The 24,135-nt window shown below is 45.9% G+C and overlaps 1 protein-coding gene across 4 annotated transcripts in view; it reads left to right on the forward strand.

Annotated features, from left to right (window-relative positions):
• PDZD2 (PDZ domain containing 2) overlaps window positions 1-24,135 on the forward strand; it is a 378,550-nt gene that overhangs the window by 290,606 nt on the left and 63,809 nt on the right. For all 4 annotated transcript variants that reach the window (XM_067730459.1, XM_067730460.1, XM_067730461.1 and 1 more), the window contains 2 exons: window positions 2,151-2,283; window positions 7,289-7,444. In XM_067730459.1, coding sequence (XP_067586560.1) covers window positions 2,151-2,283; window positions 7,289-7,444 — 289 coding nt within the window. The remainder of the gene's footprint in view (window positions 1-2,150; window positions 2,284-7,288; window positions 7,445-24,135) is intronic.

Genomic DNA, 24,135 nt, shown 5'->3' on the forward strand with positions numbered 1-24,135 from the left:
GTCCAGGTACCCTGACACTAAGGGGGAGTTGGCAAACCAGAGCAGTATTGGCCTGCTCCAGACCGAGGGAGCTCTCAGAAATGGATCTCATGAGCCACAGTTGAAGGAGCTCGAAGTATTTAGTCTGAGGAATAGAATACCAAAGAGAGGACCAGGGCACAAACTATCAAAGCGTTTCATGCTCATCAGTCCCCTAAGTAGAGAGTACGATCCTGATAACTCAAGTAGAAATAAGATTAACTGCAGGTGTCAGTTATCCGGGTGGCAGTAATTATTGAAAGATTAAGACCTTAGATAGTTTGTATGCAGAAGAGCATCGTTACACTTCCCAAATGATGGATGCTTTAAGGAACTCGCATGAGATAGCCATTTTCCCATTAGTCCTAGGTTTCAGGTTCTAGTCTGTCTTTGGAAAGTTGGCAGTTAGGAAATTCCTGTGCTCAGAGATGAGCTTATATAGAACTGTTCTTTCCTATTTTCCATGTGAGCTATTTCTAGTGGGTCTCACCATTTTCTTACAGCCTTAGCTTAGATGTGTGTGTGTGTGTGTGTCTGGGTATTTAATTTATATGTGGGACATTCTGGTTAATAACTGGAGATGAGAAATGTGGGATTAAAAAGGAAAAGGGACAGAGGTGATCTTGATGGTGGTGTGGAGAAGTAAGCCCAGGGACGCTGGCCCAAACCACTACGTTCTCCTGTATTCCTGAATCCCTCTCCTCCAGAGTGCCCACCCACATACCTCTTTGACGGTCCAGTTTGCTTGTTCTCTGTGGTTTTCCTCTTCCATTCTCTTTCCATCCTGAGCAACAGCCCGGGGTTCTTAGCCTTTCTCTGCTTTAGGGATTTTTGAAGAACAGAAAGCAGAGGCTCTCAGAGTCTCTGGTGCCTCCTGTCTTCTGTTAAAACCTAGAGTCATAGAAAAGATTATGATGCATGCCTTAGAGGACACAGAGAGGGACTGGTAAGGGGGGGAGGATAGAGAACTTGGTCAATTCATTGAAACAAAGCAAGGAGGAGAGAGTCCATAGATTAGAGAGAAACAGAGCGGGGTGAATCTGGGAGTGTTGGAGACAAGCATGGGTCCCAGCCAATCCTGGATGCCGATGTAAAGCCTTCAGAGGGGATGGTGGAATCCTGGGCTTTGGGTCTCTCAGCCTCACCAGATTTCCCAACCCATATTTAGCGATGGAGATGAAAAGCCTCTGACTGCTTTGGGATCATGGGAGACCAGGCCATTGGAGGCTCAGTTGGAAGCCCCACACTGTTAACCCACCGTGATTGACGGGACCTGCCTGGTGCTCTGTAACAGTCTGCCACCCTTGACCCACTGTAGGGCAGGCAGACCCCGTGACGACTGGGCCTCCTGCCAGCCCAGTGGGAAGGAAACTCCAGGTCGTTCACTTAATTTAAAGGAAATAAAGAAATAGAACACGTTTGTACGCCTGTGTGGTACACCAGGTCTGATACGTACAACAGCAAGCAGTAACTTAGGCAGTTTCTTTGTTCATTTTTCTGTTCATCCTTCTGCTTATGAAGCTTGGCGGTAGGGACACAAAGAAGAAGGAGGCATTGTGAGACTTCACCCTGGAGGCCCTGTAACTCTTGGGGGCGGGGTTACAGACACACATGGTGTAGTGCCACGGGTGCCGCAGAGGAAATCTGGGCAAGGGTGTGTCACCTAGGAAGAGAGAGGAACGTGGGTTAGAGAAGGATCCCTGGTGAGCTTAGGTTACCTTCGCTCTTTTGGGGCTCAGCTGAGACTCAGATGATGACTCGGCCTCAAGGGCAGGGTGGCAGGTAGGACTAGAGAGAAGAATGACCCCGAAAGCCTTGGGGTCTCGGTTCCTCTATCACATCTCCACTTGGATGGAAGACGTTTCGTTGCCGTTGATGTGGGATAGGGTGGTAACTTGAGATGGTTTTTGTTACTAAACGACCATCTGAAATCGTGAAGCCCGTCACTCCCCTAACTGGGCAGACAGAAGGATGAAGCAGTCCCATCCCAGCTGTCTCCAGCTGTCCCTTCTCCTCTTTAGCCCATTCTTAACTGTCCCCTCTCACAGCCCTCCCCAGCTCCAGGAAGGTGGCCCTTCTCCAGCCCAGAATGTTTTGACGAGGGATTTTTTTTCCCATCTCCGTTTCCTCAGGGATGGCAGACTGTCCTTAGGAGATGAGCTGCTGGTAATCAATGGTCACTTACTAGTCGGGCTCTCCCACGAGGAAGCTGTGGCCATTCTTCGCTCAGCTACTGGAGTGGTTCAGCTGGTGGTGGCCAGCAAGGTAGGTGGTTTTTGTTTGTTTTGTAGAATATTTTAAATGGTGGCGGTGGTTTCGAGCCCTCCCCATGTACGACCCCCACCCCCACCCCACATACACACGCATATGCGTACTTGCCTTTCCCTTGGGCCATTCAAATAGCCATGATTCTACGGTGTGAGCCCACAAGGGACCCTGAGCTAAAGGGCATTTAATCATCTTGCCTTCCTTGAAGGGTCTTTATGGGTATAGCTAGGAGATGGAAAAGCAATAACAGGACTAAGGAAACGGGAAGAATGGGAGGGTAGGAGGAAGGACAGGGTGGACAGAGTAGCAACTGGTCCAGGGGGAAACCAAGGAGATGTGGAAGTCAGTGGGACAGCAGGGGTGGGAGGGGGGCGGGAGATGCGCATCTTCCAGGTCCCGCCGGAAGGTAGGCTACGGGCTGCCGGGGCCCCCTCGCAGCACAGAGTGTTGGTGCTGGAAGAAGCCTCGTGAACCCCGCTTGTCCCGCCACACCCCCGCCCTCTTCCTCCTCAGTTTTACAAATGACCCAGCGAGGCAGAGCTTCCTCGGGGGCTCCCGTCTCGAGGAGGCCTTGATTCTGCCGCCGGCAGTGCGGCCGGGACCCTGGTTCTTGACCCCCAGTGGTGTCTGTCTGTCCCCTCCGTCTCGCTGCCGCTTCTTCGTCACCCAGCCTCGGGCTGGGACTTCTTTCACCCCCACCCCCGGAGCGTGTAAAAGTAGTGCTGATGTGCGGGGTCCCCATCTGCTTTCTCCCCGGGATCTCGCCAGCCTTAGGGAACTGGGTAGAGGCGGCAGGATGCCCCAGCTGTGTGGCAAGAGGGGAGGAACTGGGCTGTCTGGGATCTGCTCCACTGTCTGAGGAGATGGTGCTGCTGTTGAGACCAGGGAGGGGCCCACAGGACGCGGGGGCCTGTGCAGTGGAGCCACGGGCGTATCCCAGTGCTAGCTGAGGGGAGAACGGGTGTGAGGCCCCCCAGTCCTTAATCCTTTGCAGCAATACGCCCTTGACAGGATGGCTGATTTCCCCTGGTTATCCCTGATGCGATTTTTAAACCCCGCATCTACAGGTTTTTATATATTTTCTTTCTTAGATTGCACGGTCTATTGCCTATTTGGGGAGTGTTTAATAAATAGATGAGAAGAGTATTTTGAGCCATCTGAAAAATGATACCGTTTACCCCAAGTCCCTGAGCTAGACCCTTAGGCTTCCAACCAGAATCTAGAGCCTTGGCAAAGACTTGGCAGGAAGAGCTGACACGGAGGCCCTGGAGGCAGGAGTTGAGACACTCTCCATCCGTAGGCCCCTCCCCTCCCAGAGGTGCCGTGGGGCATCCCCTCCCTAGGGGTGGGGAAGGAGCACAGCCAGGGATGTTCTTGGTCAGCCTGGTGAATCCCGCAAGGAGGGAAAGGCTGTGAGGGAAGGAGAAACAAATTCCTCATTTGGCCAGATGTGGTGGAAGTTTGGAAAGCATTACTGGTTCTTACACACACACACACACACACACACACACGCACGCACGCACGCACACACCACACACAGTCCTATCTTTGCATGGCCCACCTCCCCACAGCCTGCAGCTTAAGAGCACAGGGGTTCTGCACAGGTGGTATACCATGTCCCCCAAACCTTTATTTCTGTGCTCACTTCTTTCTCCTGCTAGTTGGAAAATGAGGAAGAGAAGTCTCTTCAAAGTCAGCCATTAGCCACAAACACACTACACAAAGAAAATATAAAATAAAAACAAAAAGGGGCCACTCATGGGTAATTAAGGGGCACACATGGGATTTTTGAAAACAAATTTTGGAGTCTGACCAATATTTTCACTCACTGACTTGAAGGAAGAAAGACACTCACATGTATTGCGTTCCACTGGGTGCCAGGCAGTTCGTACCTACTATCTCATTTAATTCTTAAATCCCATGAGAGAGCCATTCATTCATTTTATTCAGAGGATGAAGCTAAAATCTAAGAGGATAATTAATTTGCCCGGAGGTCACACAAGCAATGGGTGACAGAAGCAAGTTTCATCCTGGGTTCATTGGACTTCAGAGTTTCATGCTGCCCCTTAGTCGCATAAGATATAAAGGACAACAGAGTCAATGGTATTAGAAAAAGGTAATGTGTTCCTGCCAGAGGCCTGGACATTTAGGGACACTTGCTGGGGTCTTTGTAGGGCTGAGCAGCATCCAGAGCTGAGGAACAGGTGTCCATTCTGCTTTCCCATCCGTTGACTCTTGGCCAGCAGTCCTGAGCTATGGCCCTAAGGCTGACCCAGTCCTCAGAGTTGCGACTCCTTCCCATTTGCTCCATTTACAAGTAGGCAGTACGCTGTTACGGCAGCTGCCTGCTGTTTGTTCCTGAACTTAATCTACACCATCCAAGGTGCTCATCCGTGGAGGAGAAGCAAGAAGTCAATCTTTAGGCACCTCTGGGCATCTGTTTGTTTTCTTCATCCCACAAGACCAAGTCATCCATAGGCTTTGTTTCTGTCTTTATATATGAAGAGAGGGAGAAAAAAAAAAGAACTTTTGACTTACTGAATATAGGAGTAATAAAATATCTAAATTCATTATTGCAATAATTGTCACCTTGTCACAAAACTTTAAGGCATTGTTTTGGAGATATAGCAGTTACTTTCTTCTGGAGACGGTGTCTCATGTTTCCACACAAATATGTCATTTGTGTATACAGAGGAGCTTAGAAAGTTTTTGTTGAATGAATAAACTCAGAATATCCAAGTTCGTTCTGATATTCCTAGAAGTACATGCATAGAAATACAGCTTTTTCTCGTGCCCTCTCTCTTTTTTGTTTCACTGTTGGTTTTTATTAACAAGAAATATGTATTCATTATATCTAATGTAGAAAGCCCAGAAAAATATAGAGAAGAAAAAGAAGATAAAATGTTTGTAACACCGCCAACAGTAACTCTCCACTAACTGGTGTGTCCTTCCAGACAGGAACGCATATGTGTGTGCAAATACACAGCACGTTTTCTTTTAAATGGAATCAAACACAAGGAGGCAGTGCACCTGGAGGCAGTCCCACCCGTCCCATTCAGGTGCCAGCACAGCCCTTTAAAACCTGTGTATCTTGAGCAACTTACTACATCTCTCGAAGTCTGACTTGTACAATGAGAATCAATAACTGCTTCACGGGATGTTCGGAAGATTCAATGAACTATAAAGGGTTCTGAACAATGTAGTTGGTCACAGTGAGCACTTGGAGAAATGTGCTCCTTTATGGTTATCACACAGTATTGTATCCAGTTTATTATTACATCTGTTATTAATACAGTTCTTACATATTATTTTTAACCTGCTTTTTCGGTAAGTAACATACTATAAGAACGCTTCCCACATCAGGAAATAAATTTCTAGAGCAGCATTTTTTATGGCCGCGGAGTATTCCATCCTGTGGCTATTGTGAAATTTACTCAGCAGTTGGGACTTTCACTTTTTTTAAGCTTTCTATTAATAGCTGAGCAGAATTGACATCCCAGAAGAGGACTCAACTCACTTTCTCATTAATAGCTCTTTTTCCCTTCCTCGGGCAAAGTCTAAAAGTATGGTTTCACAAATTACTGATCTAAAATGAATGAGCTTCAGGTACCTTGAAGGTGGAAACTGCATCAAACTAGTAACAAACGACATTGTCACCAGGTGCCAACTCAGTAGTAGTTTGTAACGTCCCTTGTGTAAGATGGGTATTTTTTGTTATTCTCTTTTCTGTCAGCCCCCAAGGAATATGATGATCAACACTCTCCAGGTGTTTCCTTCCTTGTAGAAATTGCTGGTATGGGGGAAAGAGGAGAGGACACATTGCTCCTTTTCTCTGGCCTCAGATCAGCCCTGCAGCCCCGGTCCCTGGCCTCACGTGCTGTGTCATTTCCCAGGAGAGCTCTGGGCTCCTGTGTGTGCCTCATTTGTCCTTGGGATTGTCACGTGGTCTCACTGATCTCGCCTGCATCCCTCAACCCATTCTGCCCTTATTTGTGTGTAGGAAGGAAGGGCTGTGTTGATGAAGCCCCCTTTGGAGTCTCATCTTAATGGAGTCTGATTCCATCTGTTTTTGTTGACCTTTAAACGTTGTTCAAGGGCTGCTTTCATGGCAGAGGCATTATCAGTCCCCACAGTGATTCACTGAACAGTCTAATCTCTTTCTGATGACCATGGGCCTGTGAGATGAGTAATGAGGGAGGGGAAGATATGGTGGATGTTTAAGCTCTGAGCTAGGCCTGGGGACACTGCACTGAGTAGACATGGTTTGAGGAACTCTCAGACAAGCAGGGGAGATAGATGAGTAAGTTAGACACACACAGCGAGGCGATAAACAGTAGAGGACGTTAGAGGGGAAAGGAGAGGCAAATGCCTCCAGAGGTGATCCAGGAAGGCTTGCAGGAGACGATGCTCAGGCTTTGCCCAGAGAGGCCTTAGTCATGAGAGGAAGGGTGGTCTAGGCAGGGGAGCTGCTGGTGGAAAAGGCAACAGGGCAGGGGAGAGCCCGGTGTGTTTGAAAGTCAGTACAGCTTGAATGGAAGGGATGGGAGAATGGAGGGGGGTGAGTTTGGAGAGCTGGGCAGAGGCCAAATCTCTGATGTTAGCCTGCCAATGAGGGAGTTTAAACTATATCCTGAAAGTAAGACAGGGGAGGGCATTGAAGGATCTTAAGTTCAGGGAGATCAGATTGCGCATAGAAACATTCACCTAAGAAACATAGAATCATCAAGGAAAAAAAATGGCGGCTTTTTCCCTGGTGGCGCAGTGGTTGAGAGTCCGCCTGCCGATGCAGGGGACGTGGGTTCGTGTCCCGGTCCGGGAGGATCCCACTCGCCGCGGAGCGGCTGGGCCCGTGAGCCATGCTTGCACCCCTGGAAATGTGGAACCTGCACTCCATAGAGGCTTTGGATTGGGAGCACGTGACCACCCGCAGTTGACTCAGCTAGGTTTACCTTGACCTTGACATCATGGGGTAACTCGTGGGCCTTTCATTGTGTCCCCATAGGAAAGCTCTGCAGAGGACCTCCTCAGGCTAACATCTAAGAGTTTGCCTGATCTGACCAGTTCGGTAGAGGACGTGTCCTCTTGGACCGACAACGAAGACCAGGAGCCGGACGGGGACGAGGACGAAGGAACTGAATCGTCTTCCGTCCAGGGAGCCGTAAGTGTGCCTGTGCTTTCCCGGGCTACTCTGCTGGGGTGATGTCTTCCCGAAGACATGGGTGCCAGGATCAGAGATAAAAGCTTGAGATAGATATAGATAGTATGGTCGAGACTGGGATGGGAGAGGACCAGAGTGCATCTTTTTATTTTTTTGTCAGAATCATCCAGAAAAATCTGTGAGGGTAATACTTTTTATTTAAGGAAAAAAAAATGACACTGGAATTGACACTGGAAATACGAGAGCAATTGGGTATTGAGTTCAGTGCGTATATCAATTTCTAAGAAGTCTAATATATACAAGGGTTTTATTGCTACTTCTTGATATAGTGTTTGAAAACTATCATTTGTGAATTTAAACTTAGACTGAGAGATGTCTGGTTGAAAGTGGCATGTTAAAATAACACAGAACCCATCCAGGTGAAGTTGTATAGATGTGTCTCCCTGTTTTCATGAAATCAGGACTTTCCCACGGCTTGTAGCGCTTCCTTACCCAGCCTGTGATGCCTCACGCCCTCGTGGGCTGCTCCCCAGCGTGGTCTGGCACAGAGTCGGGAGGGCTTGTGGTTAGCTGTGGTTGCAGTGCGGCTCTGTGGTCTCCTCTTTGTATCGCAGATCTGGTAGATACGTCATTTTTAGTGTAAAACCTTGTTAGCCACTGTTCCCCATCCAACCAGCCCTGGGGAGGGTGCTTTCTTTTTGCCATTTGGAACCCTTACTCCTTCCCATCAGCACTGAACCTAGTCAGCATGGGTAAGTGTTGGGAAATTTGTTTATAATTAGGCCTTAGAACAGGGTTTCCCAAACCCCGGTACTAGTCCACGGCCTGTTAGGAACCGGGCCGTACAGCAGGAGGTGAGCGGCGGGCAAGCGAGCGAGGCTTCATCTGCTGCTCCCATCGCTCACATTACTGCCTGACCATCCCCACCCCGTCCGAGGAAAAATTGTCTTCCACGAAACCAGTCCCTGGTGCCCAAAAGTTTGGGGACCTCTGCCTTAGGAGACAACAACAAAAAAAATCTCTTTTCCCATTTACATGATATGCTATTTGAATTTAAGGAAGAAAAAGTTACTTTTCCCCTTTCTTTATGATCACGGGAGTTCCAGGGCCACTGAGTATGGTGGTGCAGATTGTGGACTGCACAAAGGTGCCACATCTAAGGGAGCACCATTTACATCGTAAACTTCATAGGCTTTTATGTTTATGAGGACAGTTTTCTGGAAGATGGCAGTAAAGAGTTTTGCTCGAACAAAATCAGTACGTTAAGACAATTTTCCAGTAAAAGAAGGAAAACATCTTGAAGAAGTGGTACTTTTTGTAATTTTCCCAGAGGTCTTGTACAGGCCCATTGTTGATTTCAAAAACGGTTCCAACAGCTTTTCCCTCAAAGGAAAGCTTTCTCAGAAGACTAACCTATAAAGCAAGTCGATCAGAGCTGAACGGATGGGGTTAAAGTAAACAGTTTAGAGACAGCTGTGTGATTATTCCCGCCTCTGTATTATGACACCATTCAGTAGCCACTTTTTCCTTACTTTTTCCCTTAATTTTACTTTTGGTAAGGATAGAAACCACACTAATGGTCATGACCTCCACTGTCTCCCTGACTGACCTCTGCCCACTTCTTGGGCCTCACCTCACACCAAGCTCACTGCCCGTCCTGCAGTCCTTCATGATGACCGTACATTTATCTGCCGTAGGACCTTTGCACATGCTGTTCTGTCTCTCTGGAATCCTCTTTGCCTGACTGACTCCAATTCACTTTTGGTTTTGGGTTTTTTTAAAATTTTTACTGCAGTAGAGTGGCTTTACAGTGTTGTGTTAGTTTCTGCTGTGCAGCAAAGTGAATCAGCTATATGTATACATATAGCCCCTCTTTTATTGGATTTCCTTCCCATTTAAGTCACCACAGAGTGTTGAGTAGAGTTCCCTGTGCTACATGGTAGGTTCTCATTAGTCATCTATTTTATGCATAGTATCAATAGTGTATATATGTCAATCCCAATCTCCCAATTCATCCCACCCCACCCTTCCCCCTTGGTGTCCATATGTTTGATCTCTCTGTCTGTGTCTCCATTTCATCTTTTGGATCCTTTAGTGTTACTTCCTCAGAGAAACTTCCAGAATATATCCAATCTATATTAAATCTCTTAGCTCTCATACCAAGACCATATGGCTTTCCCCTGAACTGCTTGTTACATTTAGATTTGTGATTATTTGATTAAAATCTGTTTCTCTCGTCCAACTGTGAACTCCATGAGATGTAGGAATGCGATGACTGCCTTGAGTTCCCAGTGAATCCCTAGAATGTAGCCAGTACATCTAGTGCTGAGTTATAAATAACTAAATAAATTTAGAAGCAGACAACAGGACAAGCATTCATTGAAAACTAATGAAAAAATGACAACAAAATCTAACTAGATTTATCCACCATAAACATTACAGTTACACCCCTGGCTCGTAGCTGACTGTATCATGGCAGCCTCAGAGGGCTGATGGGGCAATAGCCACATTCCAGCCCCTATAGGAATGACCTGCAGAGACGTTTTCTGGATAAGCCTCGAACAGGCTGATCATCATGTGTCTCTTCTCCCACTATTGTCCACCCATCCTTTGAGGCCACGATCTTTCTGAGTCTACCCACCCTTCCTCCCTGTGACCTCCCCTGCCCTTGCCGTTCTCTGTTGATACAGCAGTCACCCTCTGTACAGAAGGGGAATGGAGTGTGTGGCAGTCCAGCCAGCAGACCTCTCAACTCCAGCCTGACTCCGCTATTCCCACCTTTCTAACCAGACATGGCTCTCCAGCCCGGCTCCAGCCCACAACTTCTCCCCTCACATGCCCACAGTCTGGAGAGCTCGCCCCTGCTGAACAGATCCCACTGCTCGTCAGCTGTGCCCTGCCCAGCTCAGCCAGTTTTCAATGGAGAGTTAAGTAAGCTCTGGATTTAAAGAGAGGAAAACTCTGCAACATACCTGCACCTCCTCTGAGAAAGCCCAGAGCCAGTAATGTGGCACAGTAGTCTGTAGAGAGGTTATAGTCTGCATATATTTTTTAATCTCATAATTCATAATCTCTTGCAAAAAAATCTAAGGAATTATTTGTCTAGGAATTTTTTTACACTAAATACTGCTCTAATAAATGGGCCATTACATTTATTAAATGTGTTACATGTTTTTATTTAAATTTAAACTTACTATACTTTTATAACTTTATCACGTTTTTTATAAATGTATTATAATTTAAATTATAAGTTAAATGAGTTGTTCTGGTTCCAAAAGTAATGTTTCCACTATATAAATGGGTTGTTTGACCCCCAAAAACCTGCAAAAGACAATACAAATCACCCACAATCCTCCTGTTCAAAGATAGCCATCTTTAACATTTTGCTATGCCTTTCTACTTGATTTTTTTTTCTTAAGCACATATATATATATTTTTAATTGACCTTATATTAACATACTTGTGGAACTTGCTATGGTCTTAATGATATGATCCTGAACATTTCCCCGTGTCATTAAAGGGTCTTCTGAAATATGATTTGTAATGGCTAATATTTTATAACATGGATATGCCGTAATTTATTTTACTAATTTTCTACCAGAAATTCCATTTACATCAGTCACACATATATTTAATTTTAAAAATTATAAAGAATTCTGTACAGAGCATGTTTGTCCATGTAGCTCTGTGCACGTTTTTCATTTTCTTATTTGCTTAGATAGCTTGTAGCAGTAGAAGTGCTTATTTACTAATTTACACTTCCAGCAGTGCCCGGGTCCCATCATCACCAATAACATTATCTTTAAAAAGTTTGCCAGTTAATCACATATTGTTGTGTATGCTTATTATCACAATTTTGCCAAAGGAATTTCAGTGCATTCCATCATCACACACTTTATTTGGGAAATTTTAGGTTGCCTTTAAGGAGAAACAAATGACTCTGAGCAATCGTCCCCCACGAGTACACACGCTTCAGGGCCGTACTTTTGGGTTTCTCCGTCCCGTCACCCCCAGCTCTCGTACGCAGATCCCAAACCCGCTATCGTCGGTGGAGAAACCAGCACTCATCCTGCTTTGACAGTTAGTTCTGCCTTCTGTGTGCCCCGGACACCACCTGGCCCCACTTCACCTTCCACTGCACCCCCCTCACAAAGCATCATGGAGGAGGGGACCCCGGGCTTCTTCCCTGGCTCGTCACCCTTGCCTGAACGCCCACCATCTCTCAGCCATTCTCTTGAGCTCTGGTTTCAAGCCAGACGACCCGGGTGTGAGCCAGAGCCCTGCAGGGCCAGGAAGTGGGCACACGACATTTTCCCACCTTCACAATCTGCTCAGGGTCTGCCCTGCTGGGTCTTCCAGAGGTGCTGAACTACTGAGAAAAAGAAATGTTTCAGTTCTGTGTTTACAATCCAAGACTCTTTGTTTTATAATTTTTAAACACTATCAAACCACTTAAACGAAAGAAACCTGGTACTATTTTAATCAGCTAAGTCACAAAGCCTTTTACTTCCCAGATGATAATGATTCAACCTGCAGCCGAGTTCCGCTCTGACTTGGACTCTTCTTGCACCTGTAAGTCGTGGACGCTCCAAGCGCTTAGTTGGAGCAAAAGCAATACAGACACTCAGGATCTGCCATGAGCACCCTTGTGAGTTATCTTTCCACGGCTACAGGAAACAGCCACGAGGTTTTCCTTTCGAAGAGCTCGGGCCATGCTTAGAATAGAACCATGTGGTGAACATCAAGTGTGAGGGGCAGAGGCAAGAAAAAGGGAACAAGGATGGGTCGGGGAAATCCCACAGGCATGTGCGTGATTGTCAGCCATCTCAGGGGGGTCTGGCTTCAGAGGGAGGAGGGGGGCCCTCCCTCCACCTTCCACAGACATCCCCATCTCCAAGACTGCCAGCCTGGTCTCAGAAATAGCTGAGTCTAGTCCCCTCCCCCATACCGACTGTGGTCCCCATCCGCCCGATTGGCCATTCTTTCTCAAGGCTTTCTTCTCCACTTTGTCTTCTGCTCTGCAGTGACAATTTTTAAGTGAGAATCTGACCATGTCACTTCGTTGAAAGTCCTTCAGTGGGTCTCAATCACACTGAAGTTACAATCACAACTCCTTAACGTGGAGCCGTTGGCTCCAGCCTGCCTGTGCTGCCTTTCCTCTTGTATATGCTCCTGGCAGCCCTAAACACACAGACACACACACACACACACACACACACCGTGCATGTGTGCGCACACAGCCCTCCGTGGCGCGCTCCCAAATCTACTAATCACTGCTCACCTGGCATTTAGCATCTGCTGTTTTCTATTTATTTGTTGCTACATATCTTTTTTGGGAGAAGAAAGAAAATACTTACATTTATAAACTTTTGAAGTCAGGTATACCTCGTTGGACCCCCAGTATCCAATGAAGTACCTTGTATTCAATACATACTCAGTACGTATTTCTCAATCATAAATCTATCTGTAGAACAGTGGTTCTCAAAGTTCCCCAGACCAGCAGCATCAGAATCACCTGGAAATTTGTTAGAAATAAAAATCCTCAGGTCCCACCCCAGACCTGCTAAATCAGAAACTCCGAGGTGGCATCTAAAAAAATTTTTTTAATAAGCCTTCCCGGTGATTTGGACTAAGGCTAACATTCGAGAACTTTAGAGCCCTCCAATAAAATGAGTGCCACAGGCATTATTAGTAGCTATTGAAAAAAGTGAGTATCCTTTCTCAAGTGTAGATAATTATAGTTCATTTATTTTTAAATTAATTTTATTGAAGTATAGTTGATTTACAGTGTTGTGTTCATTTCTGCTGCACAGCAAAGTGACTCAGCTATGCATTTTTTTTCATATTCTTTTCCATTATGGTTTATCACAGGATATTGACAGTTCCCTGTGCTATACAGTAGGACCTTGTTGTTTATCCATCCTACATATAATAGTTTGTATCTAGTTCATCTTTTTTTAAATGAGGTTTTTAAGGAAAAAAAAATATCTGGCCTTGTGAGGGAGTGGCTCTTTTTAAAATGAAGAGAGGAAGAAGAGTTTTAATATAACAGGATGTGGAATGGGTGATACCTCTTGAGTGATTAGGAACCTGTCTTTCCCTTTTTATATATCTAACAAAAACAGAACAAAAATGGAAGTAATGATGGTTGTTGCCAAATCTGCAACTGTCGAAGCTCAGCTGGGAAGCTTTTGTTTAGCACATCAATCAGCAGACCTGTATCCGGTTTCCTTTGGCATCAAGGGAATCAGTTCTAACATTTTTGGAATCACTGGTTTGGAAAATCTTGGAGAACTTTGGGGTTATTAGGGTTTAAGAAGGAATAAAGGACTTCACCTCTCAAAAGGAGAAAAGAAAAGCCAAACTGGATCTTATGATTCCGTAAGTCTGATGTTGGTGCTTGATTCTTCGTTTGTTGATGGCTTAACCCTGAGGTGTGGGAACCTGAATCACAGTCTTTTGGAAAAGGCAACATTCTGGGGGTAGATGTCCATCTATGTGCGGAGAGAAAGGAGAGGCTCTCTTGTGTTTTATTTGGATTGAATACGTGGTAAAGAGCCTGGGCACTGAGGGCTTGCAGTGACGTGTCTGAGGGGGCCATTGCTGGTGAAGTCAGAGTGTGGGATTGTCTGTTGTTTGGGGCCTGAGCTAGATTTTTCTGGTGAATCGAACTTAGAGGCTAATGCAAGGAACAGAGAGCACCAAGAGTGTAAACTTGCGATTACTGTTAAAACAGGAAGGTCCCAGTGTCTGACTGAAAAATCAGGTCTTCACAGAGTAAAACTATTAATGCAGAGAGACACTGGCTCAGGACTCCCCGAGCTTTTTGTAAGGGGAGCAAATGTTCTTTACTAAAGCCTCGAGGGGAGGGTGTTAAGACAGGCTGCCCATATGGGCACAGGTGGGCTCTGCTGCTGCATCTCAGGGTCCCTCTGAGCACAGGGTAGTGGCAGCCACTGCTTAGAGACGTCTTCCATCTGCTCGTGGGTCAGGAAGTCTTTCCTTCTCCTTGGGCTTCCACTTTCTACTTATCTAACTTTAGGACTCACCTCCTCCAGGAAGTCTTCCTGGACACACATATCCTTCATGCCTGTAATACATACTGTATTTTCCTTCGTGACCCTTAACACAGACTGTAAAGACATATTTATACATATGACTGCTTGCTTACCATCATCTTCCCCATGAGTAGAGAATCCACGGGGCCAGGGCTCCTGTCAGGTTTGCTCACAGTTGGCTCTCAATATGTATTATGGATGGTTGGACAGGTGGGCAGAAAGGTGGACGGTCAATGTGCCCTCTCTCACTCCTTAATGCTCCTGCATGCCCCTCATCAAAAGGCTTAGTTACCTTCCATTGACTTGCCCGCCTTGCCCTGCACACCACGAATTTTAAATGGGCATGGCACATAGTGGGCATTCGTTGTTTGTATCTGCCTCTCCCTTTTGGGAGTTTCCATCTGGTATACAAATATCAGTGTATATAAGATCATTTTTCCAAGTATAGCACTGGGAGAACAGCATCCCTTCCCTTAAAATAGGACATCAGTGGAACCACCTCATTAAGTAGATTTCCTATTTTCTGTTTGGTTAAGCTTCCAGAGCTGCTAGCAGCTAGAAAGGGAACTTAGAAAAGGGAACTTTTAACAAATCAACCACAACAAAGGATTGACTATCCCCAGGGAGTTGGTGAAGTAGTAGGTGGAATGTCGGTGAAAAGACTAGCCAAAAAGGCCCCAGGGAAGACAGCATGGAACCTCGAGTCTCAAGATGCAGGTTCTGGTACATAGTCATATACAGGGTCAGGGCCACCAGGAACCTTGGGGGTTGGCTGCTCTATACTTGCTGTTTTATAGGCTAGAAATCCTTGGTGAGAGAGAAGATCGCTGAGCTCTGCTGAGAGCAAACTTGTTCCCCTGGATAAGTCATGTTATAGCCAAGGCAGCAGCGAGGGGAAAGCAGAAGGGCCTGGAAGGAAAAGATGAACGCATCTCAAACACGTGAGGGGAAGAGCTGTGTGTAGCAGACGCGTGAATGTACACAGGTAGCTCCCTGCTCTCGTGTATGTTAAAATGCACAGGGAGGGTACGGTTTAGGCTGATCATCTGATCCCCAGGTGCCACGCTGGAAGGCCTCTTTGGCAGATCTGAGTGGGGTCTAGTTTCAGAAGCTTCCCAGGTGATTCTGATGCTTTTAAAAAAGCAAACCTTTGAAAGATGGTGGCCACTGTAAAGCAGCCAATTCGACCACACACCTTTGTTAGCCACATGGCAACTTCCAGACGTGACCCAAAGTGGCAGGGTCCCTAAGAGTCTCCTGGCTGGGAGCTGGATGAAGCCCAGGGACCAATCTGTGCATGGCTTTGAGATAAGAGGAGCTTTTAGGCCCCCAACTATACCTTCCTCCTTCCTGCAGTCTGGGACGCAGGGAGAGAAGCTATGGTGGTTGTGCTGGTTGTGGGAAACTTGGAAGCACAGACCCCCGAGCCCGTTCTGCATCCTTTGTGAACACAGACTTGCTTGCAGACCTTGGCTGTCATTGCCTTCGCAGACATCAGTTCCTGGTATATGGACTGGTGTGGTTATTGCAGAAGCTGTATTATTCCCACCGACAGCCCAAAGCAGGCAGGAAATCGTACTGATCCATAATTCCCACGGGTTGTATGCTCTTCTCTCCACCGTCCCTAGCTGTGAACTACCCTCTCCTTCCCCTCAGCATCTTAGACTTCCCCAAGTAGATCTCAGTGCATTTAGATGTTCCTTAAGCAACTCTTTAGGTAACTCAGGCCACGTCAAAGAGGCTGCGTGTTGGGGCTCCCCGGGTGGCGCAGTGGTCGAGAGTCCGCCTGCCGATGCAGGGGACACGGGTTCGTGCCCCGGTCCGGGAAGATCCCACATGCAGCGGAGCGGCTGGGCCCGTGAGCCATGGCCACTGTGCTCTGCAACGGGAGAGGCCACAACAGTGAGAGGGCCGTGTACAGCAAAAAAAAAAAAAAAGAGGCTGCGTGAAGCTCGTTGCGGTATGTGGAACTGTCAGAGCGAGATAAGACAGACAAGTCTGCAAGGATCGTTAGTCTAAGAAAATAAGATTTAAACTCAGGGGTGGTTTTTTGTTTGATTTGGTTTCGTACTTAAGGAGATGAAGTGATTATTTAAATAGGTGGGGGGGGGGAAATAAGGTAAGAATAATTATTTGGCCTGGATGCATTGCCCAGAAAACTGCTGACGTTTGAATTAGGCTTATTCCCCTGGCACGTTTTTCTGGGGCCTGTTCCAACTCGTTACCTGGCTTTGTGCTGCATTTTCATCCGAGCAGTTTGCAGTTCTCAAGGAAGTAAACAGCTCAAGTGAGTTGCATAGGAAAGCAAATATTGTAAGCTACAGCCTCCCAGCGCCATGGTCTCAGTAGGGTGAGCACACCCCAGGGCAGGGTTGGGGCGGAGTCAGATAGTCCCCTTGCAGTGTGGGCAGAAAGTATTAGAACTTGTATAGATTTTTATCTCATTTCAGATCGTTTTGTGTTTTATAGTATATGTGACATTAGTATAGTAGCATAGAGTTATACATCATGAATCTGTGTCGGGAGTGCCTGATGGCTACACGATCTATAATGGTTGACATCACAGCATGGAGCCGTAGGAAATACACTTTAAAGAAATCCCCTTAGTATACAGTCAACTTTATTATCATTTTTGGATTTGAAAAATTCCTTCACATTTCAGTGGAAATAAAATATGGACTATCAGGGCACGTAATAAAGTTTCTTTGCCTCCACATTAACTTGGATGAAACTGACACCATAGTGGTCATGAAGTGACTTTATCACGTCAAGTAAGTTGGTTCCAATCTTTGGATATTCCATTACAGTATTACAAGATGCCTTTTAGCCCTGCCCCTTGTTATGAATTTTCCTCTTATAAATATCATCCTTATTAATTTAGTTGTATATGTCCACTGGGAGTTGAAGTCTGTGGTCTGCCCATCGAAATGTGAAGTAGAGTATATTAGGATTGAAGGAAGGTGGCAGTGCAGAAATGGAACTGAAATAGACAAAATGATGGCAACCACACGGGGGAAAAAACAGGATTATGTGACTTATAAATGAATATATCTTATATATTATAAATGAATATATCTTATTCATTTATGAGCTTTGCTAAGCCTTTAAGGTAACAGAAATCCTTGAGATGTATGTGTCTTTGGAGACTTTACATGGAGATGGTGCTGATACACAGTCTCACTCTCTTAAGAGAAACAGGATATCTCCACTTAGTTTCAATTCCAGTTATTGTGCTGGGGTTTTGGTGTTTTTTTAGGAAAATCACTTTGACAGTGCATAGGTGAATTAGACAAATAGGCAATGTATGCTAGAAAAAAGCACACCTGACTTGAAGGCTTCATGAGAAGTGGAAGATTTGAAGGGGTTTTGGTTTGTTTTTTGGTTGTTTTTTTTTTTTTTTTTTTTGCTTTTTCACCACATTGTAGGCAACATGGTAGTACAGAGCCTGGAAATAAAAACACAGCAGAATATGAGAGATCAGAAGTTCCCCTCTGGAATCCAGGGCAGAAATTCCTTAAAGAAGTAGAGCCATTTACAATGAATAGAATTCTCCTCACCCACCCCCTACTGTAACTGTGTTTGCTTGCCTAGCTTTTTACATAAGTACTGATGTAGCTCAGTGAATGATGTTTGCAGAAAAAAGAAATCCATGCCTCTCCCTTCTGGTTCTTCCCCTTACTTCTTAACTTGGGATATCCTTCCTTCTATTCCTGACTCTCGAAATTCTGAAGCCCCTCATTCCTCAGAGACTTCTCTAATCCCTCCGGCTTTCTGTCATCTCTGCTTTCTCTCATTGCCAATTCCATTTGTCTGTTTCTCACATTTTAGAACCTAGAGTCTGTCGTACAGAGTGAAGTAAGTCAGAAAGAGAAAAACAAATACCGTATGCTAATGCATACATATGGAATCTAGAAAAATGGTACTGATGGACCTACTGGCAGAGCAGGAATAAAGAAGCAGACGTAGAGAAGGGATTTGAGGACACGGGGGTGGGGGGGGAGGCTGGGAGGTAGTGAAAGAGTAGCACTGACATATATACACTACCAAATGTAAAATAGCTAGTGGGAAGCTGCTGCAAAGCACAGGGAGATCAGCTCGGTGCTTTGTGACCACCTAGAGTTGTGGGGTAGGGAGGGTGGGAGAGAGGCCTAAGAGGGAGGGGATATGGGGATACACATATACATATAGCTGATTCACATTGTTTTACAGCAGAAACTAACACAGCATTGTAAAGCAATTATACTCCAATAAAGATGTATAAAAAAAAAAAAACTTAGGGCTTCCCTGGTGGCGCAGTGGTTGAGTGTCCGCCTGCCGATGCAGGGCACACCGGTTCGTGCCCCAGTCCGGGAGGATCCCACATGCCGCGGAGGGGCTGGACCCGTGAGCCATGGCCGCTGAGCCTGCGCGTCCAGAGCCTGTGGGAGAGGCCACAACAGTGAGAGGCCCGTGTACCGCAAAAAAAAAAAACTTAAAAATCAGAAAGACATCTCCTGATTTATAAAGGAGTAGATGTTTTCAAAAATTTGTTGGTAAAGCTGATATTCAAATTTATTTCCCCTAGAAACGAACATATTTACTTAATAAATATTTGTAGAATTCTCTTTTAAGCTAATGGTGGCAAATAGGTAGCCTGCATGGCACTGCACACCCCGTCTTCAGCCCCCAAAGCGGACATTTCTAATCCCTCCTAACAGTCATCCCACTGGCACCGGACACAATCTCAGAAGCTGATAATGTGGCCTTGCAGGTGTCCACAACCAAACCGTAGTACTGGCCAACACTGGACTGTAGCCAGCTTTGACACAGCCATCTACATGCTGAGCGCCATGCCCAGTGCTTTGGGGGCTTCGAAGAGGTAGCAGTCAGTCTTCCTCTGTTACAGGATTTGTTATATTCCATAATGAATGAGAGTTATTTCTATACTTTTTATATTCACCTCTTCCGTATAATAAATCTTTAGGAGCCATATGCTACATTGAGCTAGAGGAGGAGTGTCTCATTCCATCCAGGGATCAGACAGGGCTCAGTAGATGGGGTGATGTTTGACTATTCCATAGGATTTCTACAGGAACACCCACAGGAGTGGGTGACACCCTGGAGTGGAAAAATAACACATACAGTGGTCCACAAATAGGAAATTTTAAGGCTTTTTCAAGAATCAACAAATAGTCAATTAAGTGCAAATGTCCAGCCCATGCTTTTAGTTCCACACTAAAAAACTATGACTTATTTTACAAGCTATATACTCACTGATGATTTTAAAGTTGAGTTACAGGGTCAGAGTTTTTGTTTTAAGGTTCCTCAAGCAGTAAGGTAGAGGAAGAGCTGGGCTGAAGAAAGGCAGATGGAGGTGGAGGTGTTTGCTATAGCTCCACGGAGAAGTCAGCAGAGCCTGGACCAAAGGAGAGGGGCCCAGAGGGTGGAAAGGCAGGAAGCAGTCTGACGGGTCAATGGAGAAAGGGAGCAGGGCCAGCCGGCTGCCTGGAGAACTGGGTTCTGCAAGCAGGGCTCCTTGGTTACCACCAAGGAGTAAGTTTCCTTCTCCCCCAACCCCCGTTTTTTTTCTGAAGGCAGGACTGATCCTAAGCAGAATTTTGAGTGGGATTTTGTTTACCTTTGAACCCTCCGGCCTCTTGTCATTTGCTCCTCCTTACTTGTTGGACCCTCTCTCCCCAGGTTTCCTGGAGCCCAGTATCCTCATACTGTTCTAAACCCCCACTGAGGCACCCATTCTCTCCCCTCTCCCCTAAGAGGTTGCATCCTCCCCAGAAACCTCTCCTTTCTTCTTCTCCAAGCCATTTTCTCCCCTTCTCCCACCACCGCCACCAACAACAACAACAACAAAGACCAAAACACACACAAAACCCTTTTAATCTCTTCTAAGCCGTATGTTTGCTAACAAAGCAATGCGATTAAACCAGGTCAAATGCTGGCCAATAACCCTATGACACTTAGCAAAGTATGTGCATTTTTTTCATTAATTTATTTATTTTTGTCTGCATTGGGTCTTCGCTGCTGTACACGGGCTTTCCCTAGTTGCGGCGAGTGGGGGCTACTCTTCGTTGTGGTGCGCAGGCTTCTCATTGCGGTGGCTTCTCTTGTTGCAGGGCACGGGCTCTAGGTGCACGGGCTTCAGTAGTTGTGGCACACGGGCTCAGTAGTTGTGGCTCGCAGACTCTAGAGCGCAGGCTCAGTAGTTGTGGTACAACGGGCTTAGTTGCTCCGTGGCATGTGGGATCTTCCTGGACCAGGGATGGAATACATGTCCCCTGCACTGGCAGGTGGATTCTTAACCACTGCGCCACCAGGGAAGCCTTCAAATGAGTTTCTTATCAGGATCATTTTTAAATGAAACATAAAGATGAAATCACAAAAGCCTGGATGACACAGATGTTTTTAGAGGAAATACTGTGGTAGAACAGTAAGCCTTGTCTCCAGCAGTAGCTTCCTTAAAATGTCTCTACTTGTCAGTACTTTCCCTTCAACTCATAAAGTTATGTTTCTTAAAATTCTTCAGCTTGTTCCCAATGATTTTGGATAGGGATGGAGGTGGGGCAATGGATAGAGCTCGGGTATGAGTTATTCCTGTAGATGAGAGGTCGGCAGTTGTAAAAGCCAGCTCATAAATATTTCAGGCTTTGCTGGCCAAACAGTCCCCATTGCAACCATTCACCTCTGCCTTTGCAGTGCAAAAGCAGTCATAGGCAATGAGCAAACTGATGGGCATGACTGTGTTCCAGTAAAACTTTACAATGACAGGTATGGGGCCAGATGTGGCCCCCAGGCAGCAGTTTTCCGACCCCTGCTGTGGGAGATCATGTGTGAGCCTGGGACCACCTCCCCTATTACTACTTCCCCTGTGGGCTCCACGGAACACATCTCAGCTTTCCAGTCCAATTCTTCAAGAAGTGCATGCCCTTAGAAACATATACCAGCAAATCAGCGTGAACTCAACGCCACTCTTGGAAAAAAAAGAACTCAGAGTACAGCTTGTGTTGAGCTGCAAAAGGCAGCAGATGGTCTTAGGGTACTGCCTGGAACTTAGCAGCAGACCAAAATTTCACCACAATGTCCTCAACATAACCAGTTACTGTTTCTCTAAAATCTGCCTAAGTGGCATGTCCAGTTAAAACAGTCTTTTTCTGTTACAATAAGCCATTGTATCATGTAAAACTTCCTTAAAATGTTTGCATAGAAAAAAGGTGTTGGAAAAATCTGACCTGTTTACCATTATTCCTGAATTGGATTTGACTCAGAGGCTATATTAAGGCACGTCAGATAGTTCATCTCTTATTTTCTTTCCTGCCAATCTTCCTGTTTACTTCTTAGGTCTTTTGCATGCCTTTCTTTTTCTTTTCTTTTCTTTTTTTTCTTTTTTTGCGGTACGCGGGCCTCTCACTGTTGTGGCCTCTCCCGTTACGGAGCACAGGCTCCGGACGCGCAGGCTCAGCGGCCATGGCTCACGGGCCCAGCCGTTCTGCGGCATGTGGGATCTTCCTGGACCGGGGCACGAACCCATGTCCCCTGCATCGGCAGGCGGACTCTCAACCACTGCGCCACCAGGGAAGCCCTCTTTTTCTCTTTTGATAGCGCTCCCACGTCTACATTTTGTGTGTCTTGCGGTTTTCCTACCTATGTACACACAACTTGCATTTTATCCTTCTAGAATTTAGGACTAAGCATATCACAGGCCTGCTGCTCCCAGAGATGTGTCCAAGGCGAGCAGACAGCCGGCTTCTGCTGAGAAATGACCCAAGGGTCTGCCTTCACTAGCCAGCCCACAACCCCAGAGAAGAACTCCAAACCCCAGTCTTCTCACTAGGTCATGGGAACACGGCGACAGTGAGCATTCTCTAGCTTTGTAGAGAATGTCTGGACTTGCCTTGCCCGATTTGAAATTGATACCAAGGAGGGCATCTCCTTCTTGCATCTGCATCTCCTGTTCTTTTTGATGAACTGAGAGTCCCTTGAGGATACTGTCCTCTCCTTGGGAGGGTGACACATACAAACGCACCACAGGAGGGGCAGATGTGGGCCAATGACTGATTACACTTCTGTACCCTTAAAGGTGATTTCTTTGCCTCACCTTTCTGGAAGACCAAGGGATCTACTTAATTTGTATGCCTAAAAATCATCCACGTCATCACCAACAAAGTGTGTTAAGCCTGTTCACATTGTTTGGGGATGATAAATGGGAGAACACGGGAAATGGGCTCAGATAGAACAAGGACGGTATTATTTCATTTGCGAAGCAACAGCCTGAGCACCTCAGTTGACATCAGCTGCTGCTTCTCCCCCAGCTGCATCTGACGCTCTGTGTGGACCAGAGCATGCTGCGGGGGGCGGGGAGGGGAGGGGAGTTTTACTTTTCAGTTTTACTGTTTTCTTCTTCAGTGCTGAGTTCGTCTCTTTGTTGGAAAGCAGTGAGTCTAGCGTAGCAGGAGATTTGTGTTTGAATTTCTGCAGTCAACGCACAGGCTTCTTGCTACTTGAGGCTGATTTATTGTTGTTCCCATTCCCTTTTTCTGAATGGTTTTTCATTCCCAGCGCTGGCCTCTGATGACCATCTGCTTCTCCTTTGGTCACTCGAACATTTGCCCCAGAGATTTGGAAAATGAGCTTCCTCTGGAAGCCTAAAAATAAGCTTAGTGTGACTGAAGCATGATAGAGAATTCACCACCCTCCCCTGTCCTGTAGATACTGACCAGGGGGATGAGCCAGCATGGCTTCCTAGGGATTTGGAGCTTGGATGTCTTCTGTCACATCTGCAGATTTTTTTTTTCTCTCTCAGGTGTTGGGAACCGTAAAAACATGGCATGAGCTGGGTGCAACCAGTCCTCCTGCAGTTTTCCTGGGGATCAGATGTTCTTACTCAATGGAAATAGTTGGAGATAAAAGCCATACTTTGCATGGTTTGTTTGTAAGGCTTCAAGAGTTAGCTGAGAAAGACAGGTGCTTAGGAGTTAAGCACTATATTAATCACAGTGTGTTCACGGAGATCTCATAAATGCTTTGGACAGCAGTTATAGGACATTTCTAAGTACTAGAGTTTTAGTTTGGACCCAGGGGGCCTGTCTCATGAGTAATGATGGTTTGCTCCCCACCTCCAGAGGACTAAAATTTGCCAGAAGCTAAAACTCAATCCCTATGCTATTTCTCATCCAAAATTATTTCTAGCCACATTGTCCAGTGCAGCTTTTCAGAGGTTCTGCAATGAGATAAAGTGTCAACATAATAATGATATTCAAACAATTAAAATACCAACAAATTCAAATCCCTTTGCAAGTCATAATCCAAAGATGTTCAAATCTAAAACAATTAACATCCAAACTTAAATTTCCTTGACGTTTTGAGTTAAAAACCAAAGTACTTAATGGCCTCCTTTGATCATTCTGATTTCTTGTTTTGTTCCATCTTAGAAAAATGACGTACTTGATGCTGGGTGCTGGGTGGAGATGGTTCCTGTTCTCCATCTGCAGACTGGGCTGTCTTCTACTGTAACAAATATGGCTGTTTCAGCTCCAAGAAAGTTGAATTTGTTCAACGGCATGTCTCTTGTGTACTTTACTTTTTAGTGAAATGTAAATGAACAAAGAGTAAATGGACCCATAATGGTCTCAAGTCGTTGGC

This window comes from Pseudorca crassidens, chromosome 3 (genome assembly GCF_039906515.1).
Source record: "Pseudorca crassidens isolate mPseCra1 chromosome 3, mPseCra1.hap1, whole genome shotgun sequence".
Classification (NCBI taxonomy): Eukaryota; Metazoa; Chordata; class Mammalia; order Artiodactyla; family Delphinidae; genus Pseudorca; species Pseudorca crassidens.